We start from the raw sequence: 11006 nt of genomic DNA, 5'->3' as shown, positions 1-11006 counted from the left end.
TCCCAGTACTTGCACGTCTTTAATGCTGCTGAGGGAAAGCCCCTCAGTTATGTCTCACTGGACATCTGGAACTTTTGTTGCTGTTAAGAACAGAGGAAGAAATTAAAATTGCACTGTCATGGTGCTTGCTGTTAATGCTCTTGCTGAAATGACCTGGGAAAGATAAACCTTAGTTGGACTTATTCACAATGTGCTGTAGGTTTTGTATCTTAAATAAGGCCCCACAGTGGACCTGTGATAACAATTTACCAACTTTTGCTAAGATAACCAAATTTTTCCTTAGCTTTCGGATACTGTGTGTCTTAGGTAGCTCACTCTTTTCAGGATATTAAAAACCCTATGATTGGCTCTTGCTTGAACATCTTGAATTCTCCACAAGTCAAGTCCTGCATTGTTTAAATGAAAATACTCAGTACTGAGGTTTCCTTACAACTTTGTATATTTTATTAACCAAAATATCATTTGAAGAGAAATAAATTACAGAAATTGAAATGCAATGGCCATGGCAATCTGTTTAATAAATTAAGACAAAATATTAAATATTTGTAAGAAATCAATACCAAAAAATCAAAATATTTCACTTTAAATTGTAATACATTTTGTTCATTTATCCTTCTAAGAGAATCAGTATTTTGTCTTTGTTACTAATATGAGTCATTAGCTCAAGCTCCTGTTAAATTACAGTTCAGTTGGAAAGTTCTGAAACATCAAACAAATTTGAACTAGAAGTAATTCTATAAAAAACAGAACAGATTTTAAACAAATTTCATTCTTCAGCTTAAATTAAACATCACAATACCTCTATCACATTCTAAGTCAAGTGTCTGCCTTAGTCAGAGATGAACAAAGCATGGAAAGCAACAAAGATTTCTTTGTAACAGCAAATGCAGTGAACAAACCCAGTGATCACACACTTCTCTGCTTAAAGGGAAGCAAACTTGCTATCCTGAATTTGGATTACAATGAGTTAGTGTACAGACTATGAGCAAGTGTATCAAGCAGTGAACAATGGTGAGGGCAATCGCTGTGGTGGAGTCTCCAAAAGGTTTGAAGAATCGCAACATAAAAAGAAAGGGCTCAGTTCTGCAAAGTGAGTATTTCTTCATCATCATGTTGATACCATCAAAAAGAAAAAAGTACCTGTCCATTTGCAGCATTGCACTGCAGTCCAGTAAAACAACTCCTACAAAATATTATTTTAATGAGATATGAGCCTCAAAGTGCTCAAAGATTAATTAATTCCTTATTTCCAGCTGCACTGTAGCCTCTGAACAAATATAAGGGGACAAAGTAATGTGAAAAATGTTATGGTTCTGTCTGAACATGTTTTATCCAGCAATACAAGTAACATGAATGTCATTAATATTTTCCCTTCTTCTGTGCTTGTTTGCCTGTGCATGTGACAAGGCTTTGTGCCATGGCTTTTATATGTGTGCAGGTTTACAATCTTCCCCAAACAGAAAGCACACCAGGAAACTGTGGCAGTAACTGTGAGGGGTGTGCTGTGTGCTGGCACTGAAAAATACTTTTAACACAAATGTGGTCTACCTTAGAAAAAGCCAGGGGAATTGTCTTTTTCAGTCAGTTATCTTAACACAAGTAAAACCTCCACTCATATGGACATAACCCAGCAACTTTCCAAATACTCCAGGCAGATGCTCTATTAATGGATAAATGCTTAAATGTGACCTAGGCAAGACTGAAAAGACTGGACATCTGCTCCCTAGGGAGAATCGTGACACAGGATAATAAAATGCTGGCTACATCTAAGGAAGTACCTACCCCAAGTTTAGACAAAATCAAACTAAGCAGTACAATGATAGAATTAATTTTGTTTTTTACACTCACAAAGAATAAAAACAGAATATTCAGAAAGAAAGTAATTGGGAACAAGAGTGATTTCTCTAATGAGCAGCACGGATTTTAAAGTTGCCAGGATATTTAAACTACTCCCAAGCAAAGGCTGAGACCTTACTGGGCTCCCCAAAGGACACCCCAGAGCAGCAGCAGCAGCACAGAACAGACGGCTCCCACCTCCCCCAGACCACGGAGCTCTGCCCCTCTCTGGGAAGCTGATGTCTGCATTGAAGCTGCTCGGATTTGCCATCTCTGTATCACCATAACCATCCTCCTGCTCCTCCTCCTCCTCCTCGGCACCGGGAAAAGCCGGCGCTCATGAGTTACCCTTTGCTGCCCTCTGCCCTCCTCGGAGCCGGTTTCTCAGTGAAATGTGATTCTCTGCGCTTCCTGTGAGAGCCCCAGCAGCCGGAATCTCTCGGCTGGAGGAGTGGCAAAATAGGCTTTTTGCTCCTCCGAGTACCTTTCCTTCACTTCGATGATGTCCCTGTAGCGGCCGTCCTGCCAGTGGAAATTGAACTGCTCCAGCAGCTCAATCCTTTTCTCCTCCGTGCTCACACAGTCAACAGGGGCGGGCTGTTCCAGGAACGGCACCTGAATGTCTGGGAAGAGCAGGAGACCCCGGATAGCAAACCAGCCTCCATACTTGGGATGGATACAAACGCCAAAGATCTTCTGGAAGACAAAAAAAACAAAACAAAACAAAAACCTAGGTTGTCTCATTTTGTGTCTAATCAAGGTCAGAGTTCAAAGCATCAGATGCTTCTCACTCTCCCAACCTTCTCTTGGAATGGTGTAAGAGCAGAAGGGAAAACTTTCCTGAACTTGTGGCTTGAAGCATTGCACTTCACTCCCATTTTCCTGTGCCCACACACACTTCTCTGGAATGTGGGGAGAGGTTCCTTTCTGAAAATCTATTACAGAAATTAACCACAGAGTATTTTCCCCCAGTTTGTAATATTCTAAGTAACAGGTTTTCCTTTACACTGCCATTTATTCTTCAGCCTAAGTAGGTTTAACAGATCAAGATATTTCTCTCCATGCACATCTCCCTACTCCTTTGAAGAATCTTGGAAGCTTACACCTGAAACACTTTATGAACCTGTATGTGCTCTGGACTTTGTAGTTTCCTGCAAGATGAACTAGTGACTGGTGAGCAAACAATCATTGTACAATTAAGTGGTTGCAGTTCAGTGACTCCTAGACTTTGTTCCTGCCTTACCTTTTTCCCCCAGGGATCAAGCTTCACATCCTTCCTTTGGTAGTAATATGCAGCTCCAGCAACATGGGCAGCTGTCTGTGCCAGGAACTTGGGCTTACGGCTCGGCAGCATCTCATAATCAAACATGACATCCACCCTCTGGTCAGGGAATTTCTGCGAAAATTTGGAAACATCAGCCCAAACTCTTGGAAAAAGCTTTGCCACTCCAGAACTGCTGGATGGCAACAAATCAAGCACGTGTGAAGCCTGCAGACTCCCACATCCTGCTGCTGAATTCTATCAGCAGGTTTGAGGCTGTGGGCATTCAACCTGTGCCTGCAGAGCTCCCTCACAGCTGCACGATGTAATCCAGAGGCAGAACATGCAAGTAAAGCAGCCAAAGCCTGTTGATGCTCCCACCTTCATGAATAATGCTTCACCCTTCCAAAGAGCAGGGCAGGAGCCTGCAGGGCTTTGTCTGCTGTTCAACCCACCCGGTTATGTGCCACAACACTAAAAGGAGTCAGTATTTCAGCTTCTTACCTCCTTCACACGTGATAAATGGTGGGAAACACACTGATCCACAGGATCCCTGATTATTTTTAGTCGTTCTTTGTTCACAAAAGGCTTAAGGGCTTTGTCAAACATCGAAGGTGTGCTGAGGACCACAAAGGCCAGTGTGTCATCGGGGTAGGGGAGGTGGAAAGCTGGCTGGAGAACAGCATTGTACCATCCAACCTTCGGCAAAGAAACACAAATTTCCATTAGAGCACAGACACCACTCTAGTGGACATGCAGAAATGTAAAAAAGTGGAAATAACTGTAGCCCCCTTCATTTGCAATTCAGATACTCAACCTACCCAGGGCTTTCCTTTCAAACGAAGTTGTTTTGCACACCAGGATTCAGTCTGGGGGAGCAGTGCTGTGAGCTGTGAGATAAGAATCACACACAGCATTCAGCCCCAGTCTGCCCTTTATCCAGCTCTGCTCAGAAACCTAGAAGGAAGTATGAGCAATCAGTCTTGCCAACGCAAATCAGATGGTTTGGTTCAGATAAACCTTTTACAGGTTTGTTTGTTCTCTTATCTTGGGCCAGAAATAAACTGGTGCTTCTGTTTTGTGTGACAAGTTGCATGTTTTACTTCTGCAGGAAACACTTGTGTGGAATGAAGAATGTGAAGCTCTAAAACCCCCCAGAAACATTACGCCAGGAATTAGGCGTATTTAGTCCGTGGATTATGACATATTTGGATATTTGATTCCAGGGCTATTCTAGTCCAGAAATGAGAGATAAGCCAGGGCAGCAGGAAGCATGACCAGGAGGACAGGGCTCAGACCTGCAACTGCAAAGAGCACGAGGAAATGGCCCAAATTCCACTCTTAGTGCCCTACACAATAACTTCGGTCTTTTCATAGATTATGACAACTCCCACTCTCCGGGGGTGCCACAAAGGTCAGGTCTAACAGTCAGAGAGATGCTGAGTAATGGAACGTTAAGTTTTTAAATGAAACATACTGGTTATTCTAAATACTCAGTGAAATTACTCTGACAATGACTCTGCATCTGGCACTGGCAGCCAGACTGCCCATCTGGAAACAGAACAAAAACCAGATTCACTACAAAGTTTACATTCTTCTATGAACCTCTAAACTTAATTAGTTTTGTGGCTCTTAAGGTGCTGAATTGAGATATTACAAGGAATTAGAGAGATGTGAAACTAAGCTTTGCTGGTTTCCCAGTGAGCATCAATCAGTGTACCAGGGTTGGCTGTGTCACAATGAAATCTGGGGAGAACTACAGGGCTAAAAAGATTTCCCCTCTGGTAGCTAAAATCTTTTCATCTGGGCTCTGCCCCACATTCTGCTGATGTGTTTTAGGCAAGCAGCATCAAACTTTCAAATTCTGGAGGCACTTCTGTCATTACTTCTCTCACCACCTCATTGCCTTGTACTTTTTCTGCAAACAAGATCATAGCAGGAAATGAACATATTTCAGGTGACAGATACAACATTCCCCATGGGCAGGGCACGTTTATTGCGGATTGATTTGTATTTGACGTTGCAGATTGATTTACTGCAGATTGCCCCGGGGCGGGCAAGGAAAGAGCCCCTGCATTTACAGCTGAGCAGGGACAGTGGCAGCGGCTGCTGCCCCTTCCACGGTCGGAACAGAGGTCAGAGGCCATTTCGGAGCGGATGAGGTGCTCCCACACTTAGATTAAAATTTAAACTTGCCTAGAGGAACGTGCCGGCTGCCGGGGCAGGTGTGTCATCACGTAACTCGCTGACCCCGCCGGTCAGGGGTCCGCACCGAGGCCCGGAGCAGCCGCTGCCGCTGCGGTCACCTTGCCCCGCGCTCCCGGGCGGGCGGACCGGACCCCGCGCTGTGCATGGACCCGCGCCGGCCGCGGCGGCTCCGCGGGCAGCGGCCCGGGGCAGCAGCCGGGGACAGCGACCCCCGGCACCCCCGGCACCCCCGGCCCCTGACGAGCCCCGGGACCCGCTCCCTGCCCCGCGCTCCCGCGGCGGTGACGTCGTTCCGATGACGCCACGGTGACGTCATTACCTTGAAGGCGTGCGCCTCGAGGCCGAGCGGGCCCAGCGTGCTGCGGAGCCGCTCCGCCACGCGCAGCTCCGCCACGCGCCGCTCCATGGCGGCGGCGGCGCGCGCGGGGCACCACGGGAGCGGTAGTTCCGGCCCGGCGGGACCCCCCGCCAGCATCCCAGTGTCTCCTAGGAGACGGCGCGGTGCGCAAAGCATCCTGGGAGTCGTAGTGCGCGACGCACTCCCCTCCGCGCCGGCTCCCCCAGAGAGGACTCCATGTCCCAGCATGCTCCGCCAGCCCAGTCCAGCCGGGATCTCCTCGCTGTTCCCGGGCCTCTGCCCGTCCCTGTCACACCGCCAGGAATTAGGCGTATTTTCCTGTCCTCACACTCTGTGGGAAAGCCCCATCTGTCCCTGTGGATGGGCGCTGCTCGCTGAAACAGTGAGGCCTCTGTGCTGCCATTCCTTTCTCCTTCCCCCTGTGAAAGTACACGTTCTTTGCAGATTCCATATTCCTTAAATGCACTTGCCATACTGGAAACCGAGCCTCAGATCTGGATATCCTTCCTCTAATCTTCATAGCTGCTTATCACAATCTTTATTGTACTTGTGCAATACTCTCCAGCCTGTCGTCCTGGGGTTTATGAAGTTCAGGAATCAAATGTGCAAGTTCTTGTGGACAGAACTACCTCAGATATGCAAATTTACTGCTTTGTGGAGTTTCCTTATATCTTCCAGTACCCCAAGAGTTCCTCCTTATTGTATCCATGCCTTCTGTATTGGGAGGGCAGAAAGATCCCATCAGTTATGTTTGTTGTTATGGTTTGATCTTTCCAGATCTCCCTGTATTTCCAGCTTGTGAAGTGGAGCCAGACCACTAACTATGTTCTTTCTTGGACTAAATTGTAAGTAATCCTCATACAAAATCTGTTTCTGCCCATCTGCTCATATCACTGACTATCTCAGTCTGTGAATTGACTAAAACAGGAGGAAAAGCTCCAGCAGGAGCAGAACCATAAGCTAGGAAGTAGTGAAAGTAAAGGCAGTGGCACCAAAGTACTGATAGCTACAGGAGCCTCTTACACAGATCACTGCTCGTCTAGGTTTCTGAAGTCCTGTTGAAGAAACAACAGGTTGAGTGTAGCCTGGCACAAGGTTGCTCCATCTCCCTGCTCAACAAGTTAGCAGAAAGAGATCAATACAAGGCAGAAAGGGCTTTGCATCTTTGATGCTGGAAATAAGAGGGGTTTGCCTAAGTTATTATGTTATATGTGCAGCTCCCTTCTTTTTCTCAGTTGTTCTGAGATTTTTTCTGAAGGGTTTAATGATTGTTGGATCATCATGCTGGATGCTAATGGTGCTGGATCAGAGGTTGCCTCTGGAAAACACTGGGAAGTGGTCATCCCCTCTCTCTCAGGTGCTAGATCTGCTGAGAAGTCACAAAGTTCAGTCTAACGGAGCACAGTTTTACAGTTTGTACAAACTCAGGATGGAAGTGTGGAGCACTCGAGAGACTGGGCCACATCAGGTGGAGGGGATGCCCCTTCAGGGAATTTGGGGATGCCCAGGCCCACATGTGCCACATATGCTGCAGGAGCAAGTGCAGCTCCTGGGTTTCAAGTGGAGCAGCTGCCTGGGAGCTGCAGGAATGTGTCACAGGAGGGTGCTGCTGGCTGGTGGCTGCTCAGAGCTCTGCAGGACAGCTCTTGCTGTGGAAATTGCTTCCACAGGCACTGGATTGGCAAGCTCAGAGATGCTGGGGACTGATCTTCCATCCTGCTGTTCTCTTCTGCCAGCTATCCTTTGTACCTGCCTGTGGAGCACAGTTCATTTCCATGTGTGGCTCCAGTGTTACTGATACAGAAGGTAACAGATTTGCCAGCTTTCTGAGGTGGGGTCCTCCCTTTAAATCCTGAACTGGCAAAGCTTGAGGCAGGTATGACATAAATGTCTGCCCTCTCCTGGAGCTGATCTCTGGCTAGGTGCAGGCAGGGTGTTCAGTCTTTCTGAGGCAGCTCATGAAGGGGGTGACCCACAGGGAAGGGGTGACATCAGTGGGCCTGCCAGAGCTCATTTGGACAATACACAGGTGAATTTTGGGGTTGTCCTATGCAGAGCCAGGAGTCGGACTCGACAATCCTTGTGGGTCCCTTCCAAGACAGGATGTTCTCTGATTCTAAATGGCAGCTTCTGTTACTGAGACGTTTGTATCCTGAGGGTTGGCATCATCTGCTCATTCCACGTGGGCGTGGAGAACGGGTACCTGCTGTTCCCTTCACAGCTGTCCTTGGACCTGTTCCCTGAGCCACCTCATCTGCCTTGTTTAATCAGGAGTGTTGCTGTCTCCTACCCAGGCCCTCTGTCAGGGCAGTCTCCTCGTTGCTATTTGGACAATACTTTCCTCACATTTTACTGCAATGACTGAAATAATTGGTGCTATTAAGAAGGGGTGCTCATTTGCAGTGCCTGAGCTCTAATTGCTTCCCAGTTTCCCCATCTCTCACATTCCTTTCTCCCCAAGCTCAGCTGCTGGGAGCTGGCTTTGTTTGTGCCTCAAACCTCTGCTAGCTTGGCCCTTGCTCTCCCCCACCCCTATCATGGGCTCTGACCTGCTCCCTGGAGAGACATGAGTGACATCTCAGCTTCCTTGTTGAAGATCCTTAGATCTTTTTGGCTCTGTTTCCTTATACCCTCTGTCCAGCCCCAGCTGCCCTCGGACAGCTGCCAGATGTCTGAACTGTCACAGGTCTGGCTGAGAATTCATGTCACTGTTTCCTGCATTCTCTCCCCACAACAGCTTTGTGCTACAGTAAAACATCCAGAGCATCCAGAGAATATGGTTCACTTCCCCGGGGGAAGGCAGCAGTATGTCTGTGAGGTGTCTGTCCCAGGTATGGCTTTGTGGTTTTTTCTATTATTAGGAAAAACAGCACTCTCATTCATCCTCCTCAGGCTAATGCTGATATCACGTGGGATACAGTGTCATCTGGTGTCATCATGAAGCATTTCTACAAAAAAGGATCATTAGTTCTCATTGTTCTCTTCAACAGTAAATGACAAAGACATAATGTTGTACTGATTGTAACAGAAGGGATTTTCCTTCTGCTTTCCATCCACAGCTCTTGAAACCTTTTTCTGATCCTGGTTCACGTAGGAACCTGATGTGTGAGAGAGAGATTCACACAAATTGTTTGGACAGTCAGGACAATTTGGTAACTGAAATGGAGTTAAAGGACATCTTAATTCCTTGTATGTTTTCCTAATCTTTCTAGCTCTTGACCTCAAGCTTATAAATGTCTGTTTTTATTAGTGGAAAAGGATTAGTGAGCACTGAGTCTGGAGGTTCATGTAGATTCATTATTAGTTTTTTTTGATAAAAAATATTGTATCAACTTGATGAGATGTTTTCAATAATGAAACTTCATTGCAGTCCTCCTATAATTAAATATTGATTCCCTATTTCTTTCTATAGAAGCCTAATGCCTTCCCTTTTATGTCACTGTCCCACCTGTTAAGCTCTGACTTCAAGAGATGTTGTCTGTGCTGTCAACATCGGCTTAAAATGTTTCAATCTCTCTGCATTTTCCTGCCCTGGCCTCACAGCACATTGCCTCCCAAATTTCTGCTGCTGCAGTTGTTGATGTGCTGTAAATCCGATCAGGGAGCCGAGCTGGTTCTAACAAGTGCGTCATTGTTTGGGCTTTTTTGTTGGCTTTTTTTTTTTTCCCCTGAAGTGGTGTGGTTCACAGTGCTGCTGCAGGAAAAAATTGTGCTGGCACAACTGAGAGAACAATTTGATCAGGGCTAGGTGAGGAGGCAGAGGCTCTGCTGCCATTCATCTCTGAAAACACAACTGAATTGCTCAGCAGAGCTGCCTTCTACTGCATGAGGCATGACTGCTGGAAACCCCATCAAAGTGGTGCCCACCCCATCCTCACCCCCAGTAACTGTTCCAGCAGGCATTGCTAAGCATAAGGGACTGTCAGTGTTATCCTTCAATCAGATCTACAGTCTCTGATCTGAAAGATCAAGTGAAAAGTTTCTTCTAGAAGGAAGTAAAATCCATGGCACCTGCAGGGAAAGAAGAGATCATAGGAATGATCTTACTCCAATGTACTAACAGTCTGGAACATGGTTTTCCAGCCTCTGGGTTAGAGATCTCGTGGTCAGCTCAGGTGTCCTGTTGTCCCTTTCCAACACAACCTGACCCCTGTATGGGAAAGGGTTGGCATTGCGACCATGGCTTGGAGCAGAAATGAGGTGGCTGATTCCTCATGATTTAAACCTGAATGATGTGGAGCTGGCTGGAGCTTCTGGTGCCACAGGCAGGTGAAGTCCAATGCCTGAACATTTTTGCCAATATGTTTTCCTGCCTGTCATGGAACCTGTTTTCTGCTGCCTTGTGCCACTGCTCTTACCCATGTAAGAATAAAAAAATGCTATTAAATCTGAATAACAGCAGTTTCTCCATATGTAACGGGTGTCACAAACAGTAGACAGAGGATACCTAGACTCAGTAAGTCTATCCTTGGACTTTTGTCCTCATCTGTTGCTTTTTTCATTTCTTTTAGAGAGAAGCAAGAACTTGCTGAGAGAGGCAGAGTAGTTTTCTCCATCTTTGGCTGAGGTTCCCACCCCAGACACTTCAGCTCCGACAAGCTTTCCAGTGCCATGGAGATTGAAGTGCCTGAAGGTAAATGTGGCTGGATTCTGCACCCTCAGGATCTTAAGAACCTGGAAGGGTTTTCTGCTGTGATGTGGATGACAAAGCTCTACTGCTCAGGACATTCCAGAGGTCATACAGATGAGAGGCTCTTGCTGGGCCCAGTTTTACTGGCAGGGCTGAGTATTAGGAGCCTAAAGGCAGGAAGACAGTACAGTTTGGAGTAGTGGTCTAGCACTTGGGCCAGATTTAAAACTTTGTTCTGAGAGCAGTATTGCTATGCCAGGACAGAGGTAACATGTGTGTGCCTGTCAGTTCTTTCATCCTCCCTCCCCATGTAGTGTCAGGGTAATGAAAAGCTGCATGTGAGGGCCAATTATGATACTTATCGCTTCCTCTGACAGTGCCAAGATACCATTTTTTAATGTGGCTCCATTTTTGTTTTGGTGCTGACACACAGCCAGTGAGAAGGTGAAAATTGCTCACTTCAAGAAAGTTTGCCTCTCAGCGTCTCCATCCTTTTGGATTTATGCCTTGCTTTTAGGATATAAAACCCCCTTGTGTTTCCATTAACACTCAGCAGTAAAAGAAATTAGGAACAAAGGGCTAATGTTCCTTTAAAAGAAAAAATTCATGCCCTACTTTAGTAAGATGCTTAAGATTCTTGTGAATGGAGGTTTTAAGGCATATTAAACTGCCCTGTGTACTGTTTTTCCAATTTACTAATCCTGCTGATTCAG

The 11006-nt window shown here is 46.3% G+C and overlaps 1 protein-coding gene across 3 annotated transcripts; it reads right to left on the bottom strand.

The window, feature by feature from the left end:
- Positions 1 to 402: 402 nt before the first annotated feature.
- On the bottom strand, positions 403 to 5767 carry MMACHC (metabolism of cobalamin associated C). Of its 3 annotated transcripts, none has more exons than XM_058843094.1 (5): positions 5625 to 5733; positions 3919 to 3987; positions 3602 to 3796; positions 3080 to 3232; positions 403 to 2529 (listed from the first exon to the last, which is right to left on the bottom strand). In XM_058843094.1, the coding sequence occupies exons 1-5, from the start codon at positions 5709 to 5711 to the stop codon at positions 2221 to 2223; spliced, it is 813 nt and encodes a 270-aa protein (XP_058699077.1). In that variant the 5' UTR covers positions 5712 to 5733; the 3' UTR covers positions 403 to 2220. The 3 variants fall into 3 exon arrangements, with proteins under 3 accessions (XP_058699077.1, XP_058699076.1, XP_058699078.1); XM_058843093.1 differs by having other exon boundaries at positions 404 to 2532; positions 5625 to 5730; XM_058843095.1 differs by lacking the exon at positions 3919 to 3987 and having other exon boundaries at positions 405 to 2532; positions 5625 to 5767.
- Positions 5768 to 11006: the final 5239 nt, after the last annotated feature.

The sequence above is a fragment of the Poecile atricapillus genome, chromosome 7, assembly GCF_030490865.1.
Source record: "Poecile atricapillus isolate bPoeAtr1 chromosome 7, bPoeAtr1.hap1, whole genome shotgun sequence".
In the NCBI taxonomy this organism is placed as follows: domain Eukaryota; kingdom Metazoa; phylum Chordata; class Aves; order Passeriformes; family Paridae; genus Poecile; species Poecile atricapillus.
The sequence above is the reverse complement of the archived record's forward strand: the minus strand, read 5'-3'. Positions and strand labels throughout refer to the sequence as shown.

What these genes read in the sequence shown, in the direction of transcription:
- MMACHC (XM_058843093.1), bottom strand. Translation starts at nt 5,711, where the DNA reads ATGGAGCGGCGCGTGGCGGAGCTGCGCGTGGCGGAGCGGCTCCGCAGC. An exon ending in GTTTGAAAGGAAAGCCCTGG is followed by an intron (nt 3,797 to 3,918) that starts GTAGGTTGAGTA and finishes TCTTTGCCGAAG; the next exon opens with GTTGGATGGTACAATGCTGT. An exon ending in TTGATCCCTGGGGGAAAAAG is followed by an intron (nt 2,533 to 3,079) that starts GTAAGGCAGGAA and finishes TTTGTCTTCCAG; the next exon opens with AAGATCTTTGGCGTTTGTAT.